Source organism: Diadema antillarum, unplaced genomic scaffold (genome assembly GCF_040938485.1).
Source record: "Diadema antillarum isolate AM-2024a unplaced genomic scaffold, OU_Dant_1.0 seq00000160_RagTag, whole genome shotgun sequence".
Classification (NCBI taxonomy): Eukaryota; Metazoa; Echinodermata; class Echinoidea; order Diadematoida; family Diadematidae; genus Diadema; species Diadema antillarum.
The window spans coordinates 1,276,513-1,300,763 of NW_027271231.1; the positions used below are offsets into that span (position 1 = coordinate 1,276,513).

The following is a 24,251-nucleotide window of genomic DNA, read 5'->3' on the forward strand; positions in this document are numbered from 1 at the left end:
AATGCATAGTGTCTGCATTGAGGCACTTTGTGTGTCCATTGAGCAAGTAGTGTGTTAACTTTTAGGCCTACCATACCAGTGGTTCATCAAAGTGAAGACAAATGCCAGTAAAGAATCATTAAAGGACAAGTTCACCTTCATAATCATAAGGATTGAGAGAATGCAACAATATTAGTAGAACACATCAGTGAAAGTTTGAGGAAAATTGGACAATCGATGCAAAAGTTATGAATTTTTAAAATTTTTGTGTTGGAACCGCTGGATGAGGAGACTACTACAGCTTGTTAGTCATATGCGTACAACAGTATAAAGAAAATGTAAAAGAAAATTCAACATATTTTCACTTTTTTCGCATAATAAAAGAGCTCTTGACTTGCCTCTTTCTAAAGGCAGGGGGAATAATATTGCCCATAACATTTGTCGGTAACGAGTCAGGGGAATGTGTACTTTTTTCAAAAGATGGAATTTTGTGAAATTCTCTTTATATTTTCCTTATATTGTTGTACGCAAGTTATTCATACACTGCAGTAGTCTTCTCATCCAGCGGTTGCTGCACAAAAATTTTAAAAATTCATAACTTTTGAACGGATTGTCTGATTTTCCTCAAACTTTCAATGATGTGTTCTACTAATATTGCTACATTCTCTCAATCCTTATGTTTATAAAGGTGAACTTGTCCTTTAAGAATATGATCAACTGAAGTCAGGGTTACATTTTTCTTTTGGTCTTTGTGATTCTGTGACTCATCAAGGTATTTGTAGCTCCTCCTAACCTCAAAAGGGGCTGCTGGATAGGAAGGCATGACTTCTGTAACTTCTGCATCCCTCGCTGGTTCTTCCGGTCACAAATAATGGCCCCAATTGATCAGAGTGACACAACGCAGGAATGCAATGCTCCAATTTGGAGACAGAGAAAGTAAATTGACTTTGCAGCATTAGTGGATTTTTTTTTCTTCCCATTTTCTTTTTGGTTTCTTTTCCCCTTTTGTCATTCCTGCTCTTCCCACAAATTCCAGCATTTCCTTTCTTTTCCCACAAGTCATATTTGAATAGCCATTTGTGTCTGTCTGTGTGTGAATCTGTGTGTCGTGTGTGTGGGTGTGGGTTTGGGATGTGAGTATACACTATGCCAGTTATAAGCATTGTATGGAAAGATGCTGTATTGACATTACCAGCTCAAGAGGGTGGAAATCTTCAATTGAAAGGTTTACTTTGAACCCTCTTTTTTTCTTTTTTCTTTTTTTTTTTTGCTAGGCAAGCTTTGATTCCCAGGTTTCCTCTTTTCTTTATCTTGCCATCAAAGCAAACATATGTACAGTGCTGTTTTGACATACTTAGCACGTTTAGACAGGGTGCTTTGATAACAATTATCACATATGATTTTTGTGTGAATACAAAAATTGTAATTCTTTTTTTTTTAAAGCAGGTGAGGAAGGTTACATTTTCCCATGCTGTACTAAAGAGAATGAAACCCAAACATCTATGCATATGAATTAAGGAAATGCAGCAATATTAGTAGAACACATCAGCAGAGTTTGAGGAAAATTGGACAATCAATTCAAAAGTTAAGAATTTTTAAAGTTGTCATGCAGGAATTGTTGGATGAGAAGACATCAACACTTTGTGATATCATTATATGGAAAATGAAATAAAGAAACCATGAAGAAACGTCAAAATGTTTTCTTTCACTTTTCTAGCATATGAAAGAGCACTTGACTTACCTCTTTCAGAAAGCAGGGAAATGATATTATGCTTAACATATGCCAGTAACAAGTCAATGAAATGTATACATTTCAAAAGAAATTGAAATTTAGTGGAGTTTTCTTTATATTGTTTTCCATAATGTTATGTGACATCACAATATGTTGTAATCTTCTCATCCCTTGATAGCTACACCAAAATTTTAAAGATTCATAACTTTTCAGCAAATTGTACGATTTTCCTCAAACTTCGCTGATGTATTCTACTAATACTAATAGCTCATTTGTCTAGAAGACGTATAACACTGTAGCAATTCAAAAAATGATTTGTGCTTCCTTTCTTGAACAACCTGTGAAGAAAGGTCACAAGAGTCACCCAATTTGTCACGATATTTTGCTAGCAGCGTGACGGTACAGTATTCACTTATGATCATGTACTGCTATAGATATCTTGCCCGTTAAACCAGTGAGTGCCTAGAAAAGTGAACAATCTTCCATCCTTTATAAATCAATGGAAAGACACTGGTGAATGACATCTTTAAACCACGTAACCTAGCAACCGCCTCTGTGCAAACACGAATCCATCTCCTCTCCTCCCACTCGATCCCTCTTCTACTGCCTGGATGCGGGATGAGGGATGGAGTACCTCGCGGATATGAATATACTCCAGGAGAGCAGTGACAGCACGTATCCTCTCTCAGAGGCAAGTCTGCTAGTCAGACTAAGGCCCCTTTCAGACTGGATGCACAGTCGCCAGGTGCACCTTGGTGCAGTACGGGTTGAAGATTTTTAGTCTGAAAAGTCCCCCCAGTTAACTCAAACCTCTTGAATTACCTGTGGTATACTGATGAAGATTTGAACAAAATTCTCTCACCTAGGCCAAGTATGACTCACATTTGTGAAAAGTTAGCCTCAATGGAATACTTTGGTATGAAATGCTCTCCTTTTGAATCCCGAGTAAAATACGAATGAGTTCACACATGCTGCCCTGTGATGAGATATGTGCAATACTGTACTACCAGTACTAAGGTGATACTTGCACACACACACACACACACACACACACACACTCTCTCTCTCTCTCAAACAAACAAACAAAACTAGCTGATATCTTGGATTAATTCACGGGTTTACACTTGAATTATCTTCATGATGCATCATGGGTCTGTCAAGTCTAAAAAGTACATGAAGGTGGAGAAATTCAAGGAGATTGCAATAAATATCCCCCCCCCCCCCCCGAATCATCGGGATTTTAATTGGTAACCACGAATAGGGCCTACAGTCCAGGTGTAAAAGGGGAATATGGAGGTCCTCCATTGCACAACCCAATCATAGTTGGACAGCAATGCAAACATGTGACCAGGCAGCGGTCAGCTTCTCGGTCAAACAGCAGGATGGAATTATGCATACAGATCGAGTAATGATCTCCTACCACAGAGTTCTTCCACTGAAGGTGCAGAAAGTTCATTATGCTGATCACTCTACAGCTTCCACAGTATAGATTTTATACATCGCAGGCAGGAACAAGATGCCTCTGGAAGTGTATGACCCACTTGCTTAGATTCATGTAGTTGACCTTTGAGAGTCAAAATGGCACCACAGTCATACACATACATAGACACACTGAAATGAGTATTATACATTTATGCACCCACAGCAGGCACACAAAATGTTTATGGTTATCAAATAATGTAGTTAAATGGATATTTTCGCGAGAGTGATTTTACGTGCTCAGCCGGGCAAGATGAGTTTGGTATGTTTTTGATTCCATGGAATTAAGACATCAACTACTGGAACATATGGCAAGCAAGATGTTCACATGCTTTTATGTCACGCTAGTTTCTTGTTGCGCAAAATGCACAAAAATTTCCACTTTTACCGTAGCCATCAATTTGTGATGGTGTATGACTGAGGTCAACATTTATAATGAATTCCTCCACTGCATAATTTGAGCCAAAGGGTCTTCAATTAGAACGGACAGATTAGTTTCGTTGTGGAGACAAGCAATTTGCATAGCCCCTAATTGCCGAAAGGAATCTTCCTTTCATTGGACACGATGTAATCATTGCAAGATGTTGTGAAGGAACTCAGTGGCACTGTGTATGACTTTCTGTTAACCCACTGAAGACTAGTCTTGAGAATACTCTGGCAGGTGTCTATGGGAAATGCGTGTCATAGCAAAATCAGTTCGTCCTCAGTGGGTTAATACCTATTGCTCCTCTCCAGATGAAGGGAGGCATAAAAATAAAGAGAGAGAGACTGACCAAGCAAATCAGCTACAGGAGACCCTTGAGCCAAGTAGACACAAATTCAATTAGCTAATGTGGCATTGTCTGGGCACACTTATTTCCTGTGTACACTACACTTCACTCCAAACATTTTGGACCAAGAAAAACAGGTGAAAAGAGTTCATTAACCGCAGAGTGGCCATGCAGCCCACCCCCCACTCCTATTCATATGGATGGGACCATTAAGCGTCGGCAAACTAATTCTGAATGCAAATGTGAAAAACAAACCAGGAGACAAACTCTGGATCTGCCCTGTCCAACAATGCCCGGGGCATTTTTCTTTAGCTTTTCACAAAAGATGGGACCAAAAGTAGCCAGCAAGTGCAGTACCCTCATTGAGAGGAGAAGGAGTTGATGACGAAGTGGGAGAAGAAGATGATGAAGGAAAGAATATAATACTGTGCTCTCAGAAATATGAATGGGCATGCTTGTCTTACTGACAAATTGACTCTTAGGAAAATGAATGTGTGTCTGGGATGGTGGGAGATTGGGCGGATTGATCGTATCAGTGGCAGAATTACAGAATTATATAATTCATTCATGTACGGAGTTTGATTTGATGAGTCATTTCGTTGTGTCGTCTTTTCCTCGTTCCATCTTCTTGTTGGTCTGTCTGTATTGCCTGTCACTCTTTCTTGGAGTATGGCTCTGTCTTTCTCAATTTCTTAATCTCTCTGTGTGTGCCTATCACTCTATCTATCTATCTATCTGTCTGTCTGTCTGTCTGTCTGTCTGTCTGTCTATCTATCTATCTATCTATCTGTCTATCTATCTATCTCTCTATCTATCTATCTATCTATCTATCTATCTCTATCTATCTATCTATCTCTATCTATCTATCGATCGATCGATCGATCGATCTATCTATCTATCTATCTATCTATCTATCTATCTATCTATCTCTATCTATCTGTCTCTTTCTAACTCATTCTCTCTACAGCTTTCTTTTTTTCTCCATCTATCCATCTCCTTCACCGTTCAATAATTCTGAAAGACCTTGCAGTGGACATCAATGCCAAAAGGATCATCCTTATTAAACCACACCAACTAACAGGATGACCACCAAACCTCAAACAGACACTGCATGGGTCATTTACTAACCCCACAAAAATGAAATCAATTTCATATCCCCATCAATCAATTACTTAGGAATATACGTATGCATATATTGGTGTATATATATTTGTCATTACTGCACGTGAAACCACAGAGGAGTTGGTAAAGCAATTTAATAGTAACCACAGACAGTATGAATTCTCTCTTTTCTTGTCAATCTGTACCAAACAGTTATCAATGTGAGTATTGTAAAAAAAATTTGAAAGCCCCAAGCCTCACAGACATGGTCGACTATGGCCAGAGCCTGTTCTCTATTCGGTCATTTAAAAAAAGTGAATATTATCATAAGACTTATAAAAGGTATACAAGTCAGAGAAGAGAGACCATGGTGCCTGCCCTTCACACACCATTATTCCAAAATTTTTCTTTTGTACAAGGGCCTAGACTTGACTGACAGGCACACTAATTCAGATTCACAGCTTTGGATACGAATCGCAAGTGGTGATTTTTGCACACACAAAAAAAGTTTCTTGCACAGAAAATAACACCGATCACATCTCATTGAGTCTTGATTTTGAAGGAGTTGTCTATGGCTTACGGTCAAAGCAGAGTTACCGACAAAAGGGGCATCCGGAAATGTGGCCCACGTGACTAACCAGTCACAAAGAGGAACCAAAAGTTATTAAAACTTTTTAGCTATATCACATTTCATTTTCTCATTTAAAGAAAAAAGAAGAATGGAATACGCCTCTAATATGTACTTCCCATTCTTAGCAGGAATCCATTCACAAAAAATTTCAATCAAAAAGTACCGTTGACTCCCGGAAAATGAGCTTGGGCGGTAAATTTGTCGGTGGCGCTGGAGCAGAGAAAAATGAAATTTTGAGAACAAGTGGCTGCAGTATGTGATGTATAAAAACAGGTGGAATGGAGGGTCTGGAATCTCCTGACATGGGTCGGCAGAATACAGAAGAAACAGAAACAATTTCTTGGTCTGTCACAGAATGAAAGGCAGCGACCTAGTTGTCTCCATGTAATACAGTGCAATGACCAGTGTCAAGGTGTGCGTAGTCTTCTGTCAAGACTTTATAGCATTTTACCCTATCCTGACCCCAATTCACACTATCTCCAACTGAGATAAGCACACATGCACGCACACACACACACACACACACACACACTTTTCTAAGATGTGTTTCTTGATTTTCATTCATCAGTACGTTTCATCAAATACAAGTACAGATTACCCAGATTTTTATGCCTCCGCAACGAAGTGGCCGGAGGCATTATGTTTTCGGGTCGTCCGTCCGTCCGTCCGTCCGTCCGTCCGTCCGTACGTCCGTACGTCCGTACGTCCGTCCGTCCCGTTTTGTTTTTGTCAATATCTCAAGAACCGTGTGGTGGTTTTACATCAAACTTGGTATGAGGGTATATCCTTGGGGGATGATACTTTGTGTGGATTTTAGGGTCACAGGGTCAAAGGTCAAAGGTCACAGGTTATTTTGTGAAAAAAAAATTGAAATTTCATGTTTTTCTCCATATCTCGCAAATGGTTCAAGGTATCTTCATGGAACTTAGTATATATGCTTGTACCGATGGGCAGTGATTATCTAGGGAAGTTGGGGGTCATGGGTCAAAGGTCAGGGGTCAAAGGTCAAGGTCAACTCCTCAAAATATCACTACTTTCCTTAAAATGCAATATGCCGGAAGGTTTAAAAAAAAAAAAACTTGATGTACATTTGTATGGCATGTATTACCCAATGTATATTTTTGGGGAAGTTTCTTGCCAAAAGGTCAAAGGTCAAAAGGTCAAAGGTCAAGTGAAAGTGCTAAATTGCACTTTTTCCTCCATATCTCGAAAGTAACTCGAGGTATCATTATGAAACTTACATATTCATGCATGTTCAACCTAACAGTGATTCTCTTGGGAACTGTGAGGTCAATGATGAAAGGCCAGGTTTAGATAATGCTATTTTCCCATTTGATACTGAAATTATACTTTTTCTCAATACCTTGAAAATTACTCAATGCATAAACTTATAAAAGGTCAAAAGTCAAGTAAAAATCATCAGTTCCCCAAATACCTGCACTCTGACATTTTAATCATTCATCCAATTGAACCTAGTTCTAGGAAAGTGATCATTCAGCACATTTGTGTCAAACCTGTCATTTTAATATTTTGCCAATTGTGTGAAACTGTCATCACACATTGTCAAGACATTGTACTATAGACCAGAACCATGCATTATGGCGGAGGCATATCAGTAGCCGTAGCGATATATCTAGTTATCTTATGCCAATGATACCATACTTGTACAAAAGAACAAACTTGATATTGTCAACATAAATTCAGCACATGATACGGCTTTACATTCAAACACAAACACATACACATGTAGGCTGCCTACACAAACACACTACAAATATCTTTAAACACCGTTCAGAACTATATATATCAGAAAATGTTTTTTTATTTTTGTTTTTAGAAATTTTGACACAGTACCACTCATGAGATATTGTACATAGAAAAATAGTATATTTCCCTAAAGACTCACCGAACATACAGTTTCCAAAATTAGAACACATACCAATCTCTCTTCCATATTGTTTTGTATTTCAGGCGTAACTGCAATTAAGTTTGCATTGGCATTCTTGCTGAATTGTTAATTTACTGGGCTAGAACTGTATGAAAGGACATTTGTGAAATTAAATTTCCATGAGATTGATATGAACTGCCCTTGTCACTTAAACCATCAACTGCGCTCTGCTGCGATAGATCCCACTGCACCCAAGGTACATTTGTACCTCACTGTCACATGCACAAAACCATTGATGAGCACGATTTCTGGTTTTAGAGGTCCTCCAATCTGGAGCAAGCCAACAAGGCAACTTTGCTTATCAGCTTTACTCTTGATTTTGCTTGTGATATCGGGAAGTTTGTGTTGTCGTCACAACTTTTGACTTGTGTATTGCATATTTTATATAGAGCACAGTAGTCCGTACCCAATTGCAAATGTGTCTTAGAGGAGAATATCTCCTATGCTGTCATGCCCAAAATAAATCACCAGTGCTGACTAATGAAATTACGCTTTAATTATTCATGGTGATGCTTTGCGTCTGACACTTTCAAATGATTTTTAGACCATAGACCACTACATCATGTCTGACGTCCATTTTGACATGTATACCTCTCTGTGATGATATCTACGTCATTGACCAGAGAAAACAATTTTGACCACACTGAAAATGATAACATATTATATACATCTTGTATATCATTTATTGATATCTTCTTGGCTTCAATTTGCAAGGCTATTTGAGATCATATATCACTGCTATCAAGTATATTGCACCAATACCTCACTGAGCAGATTCAAATGGACAGAAGATTGAGATTGAAAGGATGTAATTATGTAGGCGTTTGTTAGTCTTGAATCAATCAGTCTCATATCCGGCTGTCAGTGACAATTTGCATTAGTAGTTGCTAGTGAAGTCCCATTTGTTGCTTTCTGCATGATGAGTATGTATTGCAGAATACCTTGGATCTGCTGACTTTTGCTTGGTTCAAAGTAGGAAAAGAGAAAGGTAGAAAGGAAGAGAGAGAACAAAATAAGGAGAGAAAGAAAGAGAGGGAGAGGCATTGTCATCTGTATTTTAAAACATTCATATGGACATTCATTGTGTGGAAATGCTATTAAAGTCTAAACAAAATTTTGAGTGAGAAAGTCAAATCTTTCTGTTTTCATTAGCATAGCTTTGGATTGGTAGATTGCATTTTTTCCCCCAAATCTCAGTCATTAACATCTTTACAAATTCTGACAGTCATCTTACAAGTGCTGAACAGATTTTTTTTTCACTTATCTTGACTTCAGGAAATCATTCATTGCCCACAATTAAATACAATATTAGCACAAAAACAGCTCATTTGAAGCAGCCCCACACTGATTTTCGTTATAAGTGTTTGGTCATCGTTTGGTGCCACCCCCAATTACACTGATTTGGACAAACTTGGATGCCTAATATCTCTTGTCTGCCGAGCATTAAAGAAAAATAACATGTGACTTCATGTTCTGCTTCTTATGGTTATGTCAGTGATATTTGAACACACACTCTAACTTTTGTTTTGACTAATTTGCCAGTTTTGCCAGCTTCCAGTTACCATATAACGTGTGGCTAAAGAGGGGAGAATTAATAACCCCTTGTGGTTGGAAGAGGTCCTTGTATGACCCGATCTGTCCCAGTAAACCACAAACCAAGGACTTAACAGTGACCTCTTCCCCCAGTTAGAGTCCCCATCACCAGGGAGCTAGAGAGCTCACAGGAAAAACCTGAGTAAGTGGGCAGCATAAATCACTCCCCATCTTCTAACAAGCACCAGAACAACAACCACAACAAAATAAAGAATGTTGACGACTTCTAAAATTATGAAAGAATTTGTTTGTGAAGACTATTCAGAAATGTGTCTTATGATAATCGAGTTATGTATGTCAGTTTCAGAGCCAAGCTTAATTACATTTCATCCAAACACACAAACATGTTTCAAATTAAGTTTGGCCAGTCATGGTCAATCAAGGGTTCCTTGATTGTTGGTGCTCATTGGCAGACTGAATGGTTTCACATTGGAAACAAGATGAGGATGAGGAGTTTAGCTTGATTTTGTAATCACTAGTGTCATAGTACATTCACACGTGTATGCACCTTCATGTAAGATGATTAATTATCTAGAGTTGCATATATGCTTGACAGACTGGAGTTTGTGACAAATGCCATATGTAATGTCATTTGTGGTTAGCAGTTGTGCATCTCATTTCAGCATCTGGACCTTCCGTAACTCTAGCTGCATTTCAAAATATTTTCCAGAAACATGATTACAAACAAGTTCTTCGACAAGTCTGAAACCCCTCTGTGTATTTACAGGCAGGGAACCAGTTAATTTGAGCCTGTAAGCTCCCAGGGTCTACTGATGCCAGTGTTATTGTCTCAATGTCATGCCATTAGTAGATTAAGAAGCAGCTCGCTGAAAATACACCGAGGAAAGGGCAACTGACATAACACTTCCTGACAGAGTGACAAAATGACAAAAATGATGTACACCTAATCATTAAATTCTTTCAAGGCTGTCAGAAGACAATCAGAAAATATCTATCTATCTGTTTACTCTTATATATCTACCTACCTACCTATCAGTCTATCTGTCTATTTAATAATCTATTCATCTATCTTTGTGGACTTATATGTAGGTATACACATATATAGATGTATACCTATCATCGATGAAATTACTCCTGTGTGACAATGGTGTTTTATTTGTTGAGTAGACACAGGGAAAGGGTATTGATAGTAAGGATGGTAAGGTTCATGCTAGGAACAAATTTCAATTTTCGGTTTGTGATTCATCACATGATACTGGAGTGCTGGAATCAAAGGGAGGTTGTGTGAAGATAATTTTGATTTCATATTTTCTTAGATGGCTTGATTTAAACTTCTGGAAGAACAGTGGCCAGATAAAAAAATGACATTTTTACACCAAGGAAGCAGTCACTATATAGCAAAGATATTGTAATGTAAATATTGAGTATGGGAAACAATCTTTGATTCAAAGAGAGGTTGTATGAAGATTTTAATTTCATATATTCTTGATGGCTTGAGTTAAACTTCTGGAAGAGCAGTAGCCAGATCGAAAATGGCACTTTTACACCAAGGAAGCAGTAACTGTCTTAGCATAGATAGGAGTGAATATGTGAGAATAATGCATGGGAAGCAATCTTTGGCAGTCTGCTTCTCTTTACTGAGACTTTAAAAAAAATGGCAGTTTCACAATAAAATGTGTGATGTCAAACCAGGGAGAGGTGGATTCTCTGCTACCTTCCTTGTCAAGCTGAGCCAGTTAAAGATAGTGCTGGAATCAGGAAAATCAGTGTATTATTTAAAGGGAGATGACACTCATAAGTGGTGTATCTCTACAAATAAACAATATGTCACAACACCTAGAATTGTACTGCTGGATTTATGGAGTTAGTTTCAAGATTTAAAAAAAGCAATTATGCTGGATGTTTTTCTTTTGTAAATTGAAAGCAAAGAGCAAACAAGAAGTGGAAACCATAAGAAAACTGAATTACATCTCCTACTCTTTCTACAAGAGATGTTTACACATGATGCAGCTCAAAATATTTAGGTCAGTAACCCTTCACCCTGACTTCTTTTGAACCCAAAATTCATTTTCATGTCACCTGCCCCAGCATATCAATAATTTTCTGGCAGTAGTCAATGTCCCCGTCAGTTCAACTTCTCTCTTTCCCCGGGGGCGGATGGATGCGACCCTGGCCAAAGGGCTTGCTGTGACCATGTGACGATTATGGGCAGATTATCAATTTATTGCACAGAGGGACACAATGGAGTTACTGTGCATGAAGGGGAGGATAAAGAACTTGTGCCACGGCAGCTCATGAGTTATTAACCCATTCAATGCTAGTCTGGCCACTGATCTCCAAATCATGGTCTTGTATGGAGAGGTTCCCTTCAATGTGGGTCAGGGCCCATGGGGTACGGTGATTGTGGACTTTTTATGTGTGATGAAAAGGGCAGCTATTCAACACAGGAAGAAGAAAATTTTAATAAAGGGGAGATATTGGGTTGGGAAATAAGCAGCAAAAGCTGTAAAGCATTGGCCCCTATATTTATATCTTATCTGCGTTAAGTGGCACCATAGAAGAATCAAAAGCAAGGCAGGGAAAATTTCAGCACATCCTCTGACAGAATATGAATTCATGAACCTATTATGATTTATATGATTTCCAATCATCGTAATTTCTCTGCACATAGTCATGCAAAATAACATTCAACGCTTTGATGATTGGAATATGGATCAAATCACTCTTCATTCCTGTTCAAAGCAACAGACGAACTAAGGTTCCCCTTTTTTTGCTCTTTGATTCAACATTTGGTATGAATGACTAGCTAGGCCTTAGCCAGCATCAGAAATTGGGCAAAATGGCATCTAGATGTAGCGCCCTTCCATCACAATCCCCAATATTAATTCCCTCTTGTACTCTTAAGTTTTGAAAGAAACAGAAGAACAGCACTGTGTCCTTGATGATGACATAGACATATAAAGGATTTTTTTCTATTCTTTTTATTAAGGACCAAACTCAGAAGGCTGCTAAATGTTTGAAGGATGAGAGTCGTTTCCTGCCATTTATGTCCCAGATATTCAGACTCCGCGATCCAACCTCTGGTGGCGTCAGAAAGTGCAGCCCCACTTTTTATGTGTGTTGGGATTTGGGACATGGATTAGAAGAACTTTCAAGAAAAAAATATATATATAGAAAGGGAGAAAGAAATATCAAAAAGAAGAGAGGGGAAGCTTGCTAGAGCTGGTAGTGGGAAAGATAAATCTCTTGAAATGGTGGACTTCATGATGGTCGTACCATGTCACTTGTCAAAATCTAGGGCCGAAATTGGAAGAGAGTGACTCATACACTTAAGTTTAGGGATTCTCCCCAGCCGACCCCCTCTTAGAGCAGTTTATTCCAGCCCCATGCGTATAATTCATGTTCCCCTTAGTTCAACTCTTCGTACAAATCATTCGCTCCTGTACTTGACCTCACCAGCGATTTGCAAGTGAATTTGTGTGCATGTGTGAGCAGGTGTGGGTTTGATTTCCTTTTTTTTCCCCTATTTAACATCATTTCACTGTCAGTCTTGGGTCTCATCTTGTTGTGGGCATGGGTGTTCCGAGGAAAATGTCTTTAACTATGAATATTTTGTGACCAGAGCTCTTCTGAAAAATACACAGAAATAAAGGAGTTTTGATAGTTCACTTTTGTAATGTAGAGTCTGTGAAAACAATGTAGCCACTTGATTCTTGTTGCATGTGAATAAATATTAAGTATGCACATATATCTCATTCTGTTTACCATTGGGAGCAGGGATTTAAAAATTGTTTGAGTTACGTATTACATTTGATGTATATGTATAGTTCAGTTGTGTCAGAAAACATCCTAACCATATAAAAATTTTGCAATATTGCCACAAATATGAGGAAATATCACTAATTTTCTCAATAAACCATAATTGTAGATGGTTTACTCTATAAACAATTTTAATAAAGCTAGTGTTCACATGTTGTATATTTAACAGTACTTAACATTGATTATTCTGATTGACATTTTTACATTGATTGTTTCTACAACTTTTGAAAATTATTTTGAAGCACTAAAGCTGTTTTTTCTTTTATCTACAAATGGGAAACTGTGGCTTTAAAACTATTATGTGCTTGATATCTTTTTACAATTCTATTGTAGACATTTTATGCAACATCTTTTTTACACTTCCCTTATCATATTTCATATACACTCATTCTCATTCTTTTTTTTTACTCTCTCTCTCTCTCTCTCTCTCCCTCTCTGTCTTCTAGCTGGCTGCCTATATGAGTATGCATCTCTTGCCGTAAACCTAATGTAATATTCACCGGCAAAATGCAATATTCATAAATTGGGTTTAGTATATGAAATGGAATTATCCTGATTGCGGGTAAAGGTCTGTATCAAAATTCGCTGTGACCTTTACACGTGCTGTTTCGATGTTTGCCCTCTGCATGCGGGGTGTATCTCGTAGTCACATAATCATGAGAGATGCGAGAGCAAGTTGCGGGATGTTCTGATGGTTTGAACATATGCAGACAACATTTGCGAGCAACTGCAGGGAAATGTAATCCAGAAATTTGAACTCGAGAGCAATCTCGGAGTGCTTGGATGCGCCAAAAACAGCCAAGGGCGTGTGAGCACAATCAACTATCCTTGCCGTCTTGGATCAAGTATTAATTGTGTTTCACTCAGAAGACCAGATCATTAAAAAAAAAAAATGAAGGGCTCCTCTGTGTCTTGCATAAATGTAATTCTTGAAAAGTTTCATAGACATGTGGGGGGGGGGGGGTATGATGTTCTGTCTGTGTTTCATGTGTTATCTTTTTCACAATTGCCCCTCCAAATTTCAGTAGCTGGAGCACTACTTGTAGAAATGTTTTATATGCAGTTTTTTTTTCTTCATGGAAACAAAAACTTAGTCGCAATTAAGTAATATAAGTAGGCCAACATGTAGTTGTTGGGGATTTTTGTCAGCAGTTTGTCTTTTTTCTTTTCTTTTTTAGATTTTGTAGGCTCTTGTGTCATGTTTTTTGAAGACTGGTGCTATTATTTTCTAATCTAACTCAGTTAATCTGATCTTAGTCATGTTCTGGAGTCTCTTTGACATTTTTAAACTTATCCTTGGAATAAAAAAAAGGTGAAAACAGGGGCCTAGGAAAGAATATTTCTGTTCTTAGACATTTCCAAATTTTTGCTTTTTCCTTATGCTTATCTCAAGCTGATTCTTAATCATGATTGGGCCAGTGATTATGTGGCCATATCCCCTCAACTGCTGTAACCCCTTAACTGCTATATATGTTTTACCTTTATAAAAGAGTCATTGTGAATTGGTTGATTTGGACAAGGATGCATCTTTCCAGACACAGCGCAGGGTGTCATTCCACCTTGTATTTTGTCAAGACGTAAAACTACCTGAGGAAGAACAGGCAATTTAGGCACATGCAGGACTTCTACATGTTCACCAGATAATGTGTGCAAATTGTTGCGATCTCCATCACAAATGGACCGTTCTAAATTCGGCAGCAGCTCAACAATGGGTTTAAGGACTCTGGTATTATCACATTAGAATTGAACTGTTTGGGAGAAGAGAAGATTTAAAGGGGAGATTGTTGCAGAGAGTTGTGTTGTTTTACTCTGTCTATCAGTAGCTCAAGTTCTGCTGAATGAGGAAAAACACTTTGGATGATTTGTTTGTTATTTAAAACCATGATGATGAGTTTAGTCTTCCTTCCAGGCTGTTGGGTATGTGCCTGAATTGTCATTGACGATGAGTCTATAAAAATATGGCTATACCAATGCATACTTTTCTGCATACATTTTACCACTGCTTTGGCAATTCATGCAAAGATGCATGGCCATATCTTTCAGGTTACAAGCTGTTCATCTCGGCTAATTCTAGTTTGTTTACTTGCAAATATGTTAAAGATCTCAGGTGCAGTTTGTGAAATTTATCAATTTAAGTCAAGTGCAGCTCTCCAGCTTTTTGTTGAGAAATAGAACGGAAATCAGCAATTTGCTCAAATTTTCCAAACAATTATTGGGAGGTTTCCTGCTGTTATGACATGAAACATGATTTGAATTAATCAAAATTCTTTTTAACAAACAAGATAGTAGCACTAAGCCACTGCATACACCTGAATATGCTGCCATTGGATGAAGTCTTAATTTATTTGATTAACATGAGCATCTCTGACCATACACAGACCCTGCCCTGTGTCTTCGCCTCTTTCAAGAGAGAACCCCATAAGCACCCTCCCTGGTCCTACCCACAAGTGGCCACTGACACAAACCCACCTTGTCTTCATACCCGCAAATGATGTCCATCAGTATGGTGATGACATACATGCACTTGAGTGTGTGCCATTAAAGGCATCTGGAGTCCCAGGTGTGTCACACAGAAAGGGAGACAACCTGTTTCCATGTGTGTCAGATAGTCTTCCATCAAGTCCCACAGTAGTTTTCTGTCTTCCCATCTCTTTAACATCTAAAGAGAAGTTGGGAATAATAATTAAAAGAAAGATTTTTGTTTCTTTTATATATATAAAAAAAGTGTCTGCTGCTGACAGAAAGCAGTTTTGCATAAACTGCAAAAGAAAACTAATTTTCATATTTTGATATTGTGTGACTTCTGTTGTTTTTGTTTTAGAGTTCCAAACTGATTCTACCACTGCATTCCCTAGAACGTGACTGATCACTTTAGAAATGTTATGCCAAAGCTCTACAGGAAACAAAGATCATAAGTTAAAAATGTCACAATGTATGTATATCCTCTGATGGTGTTTATGATGATGATGAGTAGGATTAGAGATACCAAGTGTGTTTATGTGTACAAATATACTTTATATCACTGATTCATTTTTAATTATAATGGTAAACTGGCCATCTGTAACGAGGCTGTCTTGACACCTTTTTTTTTCTTCCAAGCAAGGTATGCATCCTTGTGAATATTTATCCTAGATTAACCATCACTTCTAAGAATTAACAATTGGCAGATATATGATAATGCTTATTTCATTAGCATTCTTAATGATAGAGAAAGCACACTCAATCATATTACATAAAGCTTTTGCATATACTGGTGTATACAAAAGTGCTTTGTATCTTTTGTTAGATTCTACAACTGGAAGCAGAGATGCAATTGGGTAGAATAATTTTAGCTGCTGTACAAATTTTCTGTTACATGAGTATGAATCCATTGCAGAAAGCGTCACAGTGCATACATGGTTAAAAAAAAATAGAACTGATTTGCTATGACTTTAGAACTAACTAAAATATCAATGTTCAGCCTGATATGAGACTAGGTCTAATGATAAGGGTCATTTCTAGGGCTCGGACATGGAAGTATCATTTGATTGCGCTGTTATCCTCAATGTACATTAATCAATTTTCCGCCATCATCGCTGAGCCGGATGGAAGTATGTCCCTTTGGGGACAGGCAGAAACATGTGTTTCTAGTTAACATTTCCATGTCCGCTTTTTTTCTTCTTCCAAAGTCCTCAAATTTCATTCTCTCAGCGAAAGAAAAAAAAAAGTGATAGATTCTGGGGGTAGTTGTCTTCAGCATCCTCCACTTACCGCTGATGATGAGACTAAATTCGTTGCCACCTTGTCCTAGTCCCAATATCATCCCCATGATACCTATGGTGCAGTTGCACTGATTAAGATTTAATTACTGCTGTGTTGTCCACCGGGGAGCCTGATGCATCGGTAGAGCCTAGCATTCTGGCAGGACGAGCAATTCAGATAGATAAACAGTGGCAGGAGTCAAAGGCCCTACATACCTCATCTTCTTCAAAGCCTGTCACTTGGAAGTGTCCCTTGTGGTTTAGGATGTACAAGAAATGGCGGTGAATAATGATTTTTTTTTTAAATGTATTATGTTCTGGCAAAAATGGGGAAAAGTACAATATATCAAATCACGAGTAAATGCTTGAAACAAAAATTATGTCTTGAATGTAAAAGATCAAGAGCATTTGGAATAAATAGCAAGATAATGAAAACGCCTTTTCTTCTACCCAAGATTTTAAAAAAAAAGTAATTTTAATTCTTTAAAAAAAGTAATTTCAATTTAAAAAAAAGAACAATGTATTTTCTTTGCGCTATCATGTTAATGGATGTCCGCTAGCCTCTTATGAAGCAGACCTTCGGTATTTTTCACCAACTCCTTCAACCTGCCCTCACTTGCCCTAATCGTTGGGAAGGTCAATTCAAATGTAATTCAACTTCTCGTTATCCCCAGTGAATAACATGGCACAGTTGGCAAACAATTTTTTTTCTTTTACTCCCCCCCCCCCCCCCAAGGCTCAAGGAAGTTATCCATCCCCTAAAGTTGAATAACCTCTCAGTGATAAATGCCGCCCTGGCGGAGAGAGAGGCAAATGAACTCAGATGGAGAGTGAATAACTCAAAAAGGAGCAAATGTGATTTGCTAAATGCCGAAGCGGTGGACAAAGAGGGACCCAATTTCACGCAGGCTTCCTCGCCATTTCCTACGATTTCTCCATAAACAAGTGTGATGGCCGTCCATTGTTTTGAACTGGGAATAACCCCCCTCTTTAATGGGATGCGGGGATATTAGCCGCATTGAGAAAAGTATGGGGAAGAATTTGTGGAATGCCTCGTGAATTTGAGAGATTCTTTAATGTCATTTTTCTAACTATCTAGGATCCCTTTGTCTGCATGACATTAAAATGACATCCAGAACAATAAAGCTTTTAAATTCTGGTGGGTTTGATAAGAATAATAACTTTTAGGATAAGCTGGGTGTCTCAAAGATTTTGGTCAGGTGTTCGATTTTGTAGTGCTTGATGTAAATTTTTGCCCTGTTCTTGCATTCGAGTTCTATGTCAGCATAAATTCCTTGCATTCATGTTCCGGAACCTGCCAATTGAAACATTCATGTGTCACACTTCTTGTAATGAGGAGTTATAACAATTTTCATTCGAAAATAGAAAATAAGATTTAGCTACGTGATTACTCATATCAATGGTCATTTAGCTACTTCTGACCACACTGGTACAGCTTTGTTTCAAAGTTCTGTTTTTGTTCAATAGGATGGCAAAAATAGAAGGTATTCTTTTTTGTAAAGAAAGGTGTTCTCACACAAAAGAAGTCCCCATGCTCGAATTCATGACTCATTCTTCAGAAGACTGCACACGTTTTCAAAGCTGCACATTTAGCAACCAGTCAATGAACTAAAAGGAACTGGTACATGTATTTCAAGTCTTGATGTATCCTCTTGCATTAACAGGCTGAACATCCATCTCAGGTATTCTCATAGTCATTTATTTTTTGTTGCAGTCACTAGTGATAATTTGAATTCTTTTGTTCCTTTTGTCAAACAGAACTGTTCTAGAACCACATATTTCTTTTTTTTCTCATTATACTTGCATACAAGCATACCTAAACACTTAAAGATTTACACATACAACAGAAAAAACACAAAATGTAGCACAAACCAGTCCAAAATTTGTTCCACAAGAGCATCATCACCCTATAATTCTTAGAACATTTGTAAAGTTTCTCAAAAATATCAACAACTTCAGCAATTTTTGCTGGATATCAAGCAATTCAGTAGAAAAGCAAAATAACTTGGCCATTAGTGCCAAATTTAAAAAAAAAATTGAAAAAAGGTTGAAGTACAGCAACTGCCACTGAAAGTTATCATGCAAAACTTTCCCATCAATTTCAAATATGTAAACAAATGTAGCAATTTTAGCCAATCTCAAGAAAAACAGAAAAGCATCATTTGGCCATCAGGGCTATTTGCCTTATAGTTCCACTGTAAAAAAGACACTGAAAGATACCACACAAGAGCATAACCGCCATTCCCTCAAATCTCAAAAAACATATAAACAAATGTAGCAATTTCAGCTGAATCTCAAATAAAAACAGAAAAGCAACATAATTTCTTCATCAGGGCCAACTTGACTTTTAGTTCATGCCTGCCTGCCTGCCTGCTGGTAGCTATCTCAAAACAGATCAATGTGGATCATTTGTGTTATCTTTACCAAGTAGGAGGATGACTTTTCGATCCTAGAATCAACTACTTCAAATATTTTTGCCGGGCAACTCTAAACGCAGCTGCCTCCCCTCACACAATGTGAGGACTTGTGCTTTGAAGGAAACAGATCCCAGCATTTTGCTCAATTATTCAAAATAGCCACCTGTTTTACATTTTTCACTGAAATTCATCATCCTAGTTCTGTCTGGCTGATTTCAAGTGTCATCGATCTAAAAGTGTAAATATGCTTACCTTGTTACCGAGAAACAAAATGTGCTGGACTTTAAAATGTCTGTTGTTGGGTTGTATTTTCATTGTAATGCAGTGATTATGGATTCATCAAACATTTTTGCATGAAAAGAATTTTGTGAAGTTTGAGCTTCTGTGATCAAAAAAGAAATGTAAAATTGTTGAAATATGATCTTGAGATATAATGAAAAGTTGTTTGAGATAACCATAATCTCCATGCTGCTGCTGTTTGTTGTTGTTGCTGTTGTTGTTTTATTTTCTTTTTTGCTACATAGACAAGAATTGTGACAGGAGTACTCTACTCATTACCAAATTTTCAGACAGGATGAAGTGATTACTAATAACACATATACCAGTAAAACATGCCTTCAGGTATCTCGCCCTGTCACATTGTTCCATGGTGGTATAATCTCTATTTTCCCCAAACAACAGGCTTCTTATCCAATGCTGAAAAGAAATTATCTTAGTATGCATCAACGTTTGTAAACATTTGCCCACCATGTTGTAGTTTATAAATACCAGAGGTGTAAATGACAAGAAACAATTGAAAATTATGTCAAGAGATGTCTGTACTTAATTCTATTACCTCTGATTGCAAAACAGTGTAATGAAAATACATCTGTCTGACTGCCATATTAGTTTGTAAATACTTAACTCAGTGATAAGGATAGAAAATTGAACTTGCATAAAGGTTTTTGCACTTGATTATCAGCTCAGTTGGAAGAAGAGATACATGTATGTCTCAATATTGAAGAGATTTAATACCGGTACAGTAAAAGGATATGATTTCCATTGTCTAGGTGTGAACAACCTAGACATCGTTCAGTGAAGTTTTGATAACTCAGATCTGTAGCGGTATGCTGTTTGTAGCGTGTGTTGAAATTAAAAGGAAATACTGACACACACAACTGAATCTTTTGACAGAAGGAAGAACAGAAAGAATGGTTTGGATTGGAATTCAAGAATGCCTAAAACAAACTAACAAACAAAAAAACAAACACAGATTTTGGTGTTTATTTTTGATACCCACATTCAATTAGCTAGAATTTGGTGGGAAGGTTGGGCAGAGAATCCAGCTAAAATAATGCAAATTTTTATGACCATTGTTCTTACACCTAGATGCAAGTAAAGGAAAAAGGTGTTTTTATTTTGTGTATGAATATATTTGAGATTTGTTTTTTTTTTCTATTGATGCTTTTCTGTAAATAATAGATTAGGGTCTATAAGGTTCATCTCTTGCTAATATATTGTTTTAACTGTATTCTCAGAATTTGATCTATGAGCACAATAACATACTAATGTTGAGATTGTGCCTGTCATTTATTTTTCCAGCTCCCCAAACAAATACTGTATAATTATGCCATATGTGTTGCAAATATATTTTCCAAATTTTGGTTTGTTAACCAAGTTTGTGACTGGTTGAATTCCAGATGGAGAAGCCCAATGGCAAAATGTAAAAGAGATAGTGTCCTTTTCAAGAAGAAAATTTAGTGATTTCCCACTTTGGCAGTGATGTAGTAGCATTTGTGTTACGGATGGCAATGTTTTGGTGAGTTGCTGATTTTGCAAATATCAGTCCACTCGCAAAATTTGTGAACATAAAAACACCAAGATTTATCACATATACAGTATAGATCTACTGTTGTCATTTAATCCATGAAACCATGAATACAATATTACAATCCACTCTTCCAATTCATGAAATTCTTCCGTCAAGATGTTTTCATTGCAACTAATTGACAAATTGCCCTACATCGACGTAAATAAGCAGTGAATTGATCAGTGTTTTAGTAGTAGCCGTGATTTAAAAAAAAAGTATGTACGCCCATGATTTTTTTATCATGGCTACTACTAAAACACTGACCAATTCAGTGCTTATTTATGTCGATGTATAACCTGTAGGGCAATTTGTCAATTAGTTGCAATCCACTCTTTTCATACTGTATACGCCGAATATTTCGTGAGGTTTTTATCTTCGCGAATTTCACGAATCAGGTGCTATTCGCGAAATTAAAGACACGCAAAAATATTACTCTGATCCTGATGTGAATGTGACGTATGCGTGTACACTTCTCTGTTCAGTACAGGACTCCATGATCGCGAATTTAACCATTCATGAAATCATCAGGAATTCCTAATTCGCGAAATATATGGCGTAGGCCTATACAGTAATCTATGAAAGGCAATGCACTGCAGTTTGGGCGTTGGGGAAATCTGTGAGATGCCCATCTCACATTCTCATACCATCTCAATGACCTGGTAAACACCTTCTTTCTTTCCAATTCCCATCTCCACCAATACTCTACCATCCCTTGTCTGAATGCAGAATTCCAGCAGGCATGCCAAGACAGACCTGGTGGCGTTAATAGCCAACATCATGACCATGTGGAAGACCGTGCTCTACCTGCTCATGTACACGCCCCTGGCCAGAGGCACCCACCTCCTGGGGACCGACGACCCCGTGAAGCTCGTCTTCCTCTTCGCCATCCCCAACGGGATCTGGATCCTGCTCCCGGCACTCGGCGCTCTCCAGCTTTTCAATCGCATCCTGGAGCGCCTCACCGCTACCCCGGTGGTGGTCAAGCAGACCAAAAGAAAGCCAAAGCAATATTGAGAGCATGCTCATCACTAGAACATTCTTTCACTCCATTAGATAATAAGTAGTCTTAAGTTTGCATGCGTCATTTCATTCATTGACATTTTCCTTTAAGTGATTAATCAAATTCTGTGCTTTTTAACCTGATTTGTAAAAAATGAGGTGACTCTACCTGAATGCTGCAGAATGAAATGTTAAATTTGTGTAAATTTTCTTGCATTTTCATTAGTCTTTACTTATGCAAAGATCAAAGCTTATATATATCATGGTACTCAAATACATTGTAACAGTGGTCTCCTTCTAGCATTCCACACACTTATCGGCATGATATACATGTAAACAGTGTTTAATATCAAGATAAACTGTGGTGTCCAAAATCCGCATTAGTTAAAAAGTTAAAAAATGTAAAGTTAAAAAATGACCAACTAAGGAGTCAGTCAAATGTAATCCCTGTTTTAAAAAATGATATTTTTCACAGATGAAAATGTGTACATGAGAAAGGGTTTGTGCTCAATGTAAAAATATTCAATTATTGTCTCAATCAATATTCATTTCATCATGTCACTGTAGATGCAACATGATTTGTCTGGGCCCCTCTGTTTTTTACGAATTAAAGTGTACTGGTAAAACATGTGCCTTTGAAGGAATATGTCATGGTGTTTGACCACTGATGTTGTTGGCAATTGTGATATCTTATACTGTATACGCCATATAATTCGCGAGTCTAAATTTTCGCGAATCGGGAATTCCCGACGATTTCGCGAGTGGTTAAATTCGCGATTGTGGAGTCCTGTACTGAACGGAGAAGTGTACACGCGTACGTCACATTCATATCGGGATCAGAGTCAATATTTTTGCGTGTCTTTAATTTCACCAATAGCACCTGACTCACGAAATTCGCAAAATGTTCGGCATATACAGTGTTTGACTATGGCAGTGCAAAATGCAATCTTGTATAAATGTAGAAATATAAACATTTTAGTATCAAACATTCTCTAGACAATCATTGGAGATATCTTGTCAGTGATTTTGTGGAAGTAGTTACCATGTTTTACATTTTCTGTGTGTGAAGTAGATATAGTCGTCTGTTTTTATTTTTCTTTTGGAAGATGCTTCCTTCATAGTTTTGCCTTGTACATTTTCATGTGTATAAAGATGGTTGGTGAAAGCAATAATCATCCAGTCGTATGAACCTAAAGTACAAGTAACCTGAGTCATCTTGTCTCTCATTTCTTTGAAGTACAATGTATGGGTGCATTCGAGCACTCTAAAGCGCACCGTAGCGAACTGAATTGAAGCGTACCGTACCGTACTGTGCCAGATTTAGAGCGTTCAAGCCCTCTGTTGAGAAAGCGTACCTCATAAGCTATTTTTAGAAGAGGTCAAGCACTTTGTAGTAAAAGCTAGGGTCATTCACCTGGCGCGCTTGAACTACAGCTGTCCCAAACAAAGAGAATGATGTCTTTGCATTGTGACGTATTCGCATGATACGCACATGCTTTATATCAAACTTTTGGTACGCTTTTGGTACGCTTTTGGAGCACATTGGGAAGTGGTCCACTTTTGGCTCAGTTCAGTAGGGAATGGTACACTTTAGGAGCGTTCGAGCATTCCTTTGGCGTGGGTACGGTACGGTATGGTTCGCTTTAGGAGCACGCTCGAACGCACCCAGAGTTTAACCCTCTCTGTGCCTGGGACTTTGGACAATGTGTATAGAATGCTATGGGAGTCATTGTGCCAATCAGCACACAAAGCATACAAAGTGGGAGTTTTGATAATAAATCATAAATCAGTGCTCACCAATCTGCAAGCAGTACTTGACTACTTGTGCGTATCTGCATATGTGTTTGCCTGTCTGTCTGTATATTAGTAAGAGTACACTTTGTCTTGGAGAAAAAAAAATGCCAAGAAAGTACAAGGATGCAGGCGATATAATGTCCTGAATATCTAATGTTATGTCCATGTTTCATAGGCAATGATTCATGTAACTAAAATATCCCTCCAGCTCATGGAAGTAAAACTCAAAAGAAAGTGAGACAAAATTGCAGTATCCTGTGTGTGTGTTTGTTTGTGGGTTGTTTTTTTTCAACAGTTATCAAAATGAACATATACAACAATATGAACCATACAGCTCCTGTACATTGTATATTTCCAAAACAAAATTTGCACTGATGTTTTTCAAACCATAGGTTTATAATATTGTAATGTCTTCATT

The 24,251-nt window shown here is 37.7% G+C and overlaps 1 protein-coding gene across 1 annotated transcript in view; it reads left to right on the forward strand.

Moving 5' to 3' along the window:
• Nucleotides 1-22,090, forward strand: part of LOC139727905 (uncharacterized) — a 34,534-nt gene extending 12,444 nt beyond the window's left edge. Inside the window, exon 2 of the mRNA XM_071638876.1 lies at nt 21,767-22,090. Coding sequence (XP_071494977.1) covers nt 21,767-22,054 — 288 coding nt within the window. The 3' untranslated portion in view covers nt 22,055-22,090. The remainder of the gene's footprint in view (nt 1-21,766) is intronic.
• The last annotated feature ends 2,161 nt before the right edge of the window (nt 22,091-24,251 follow it).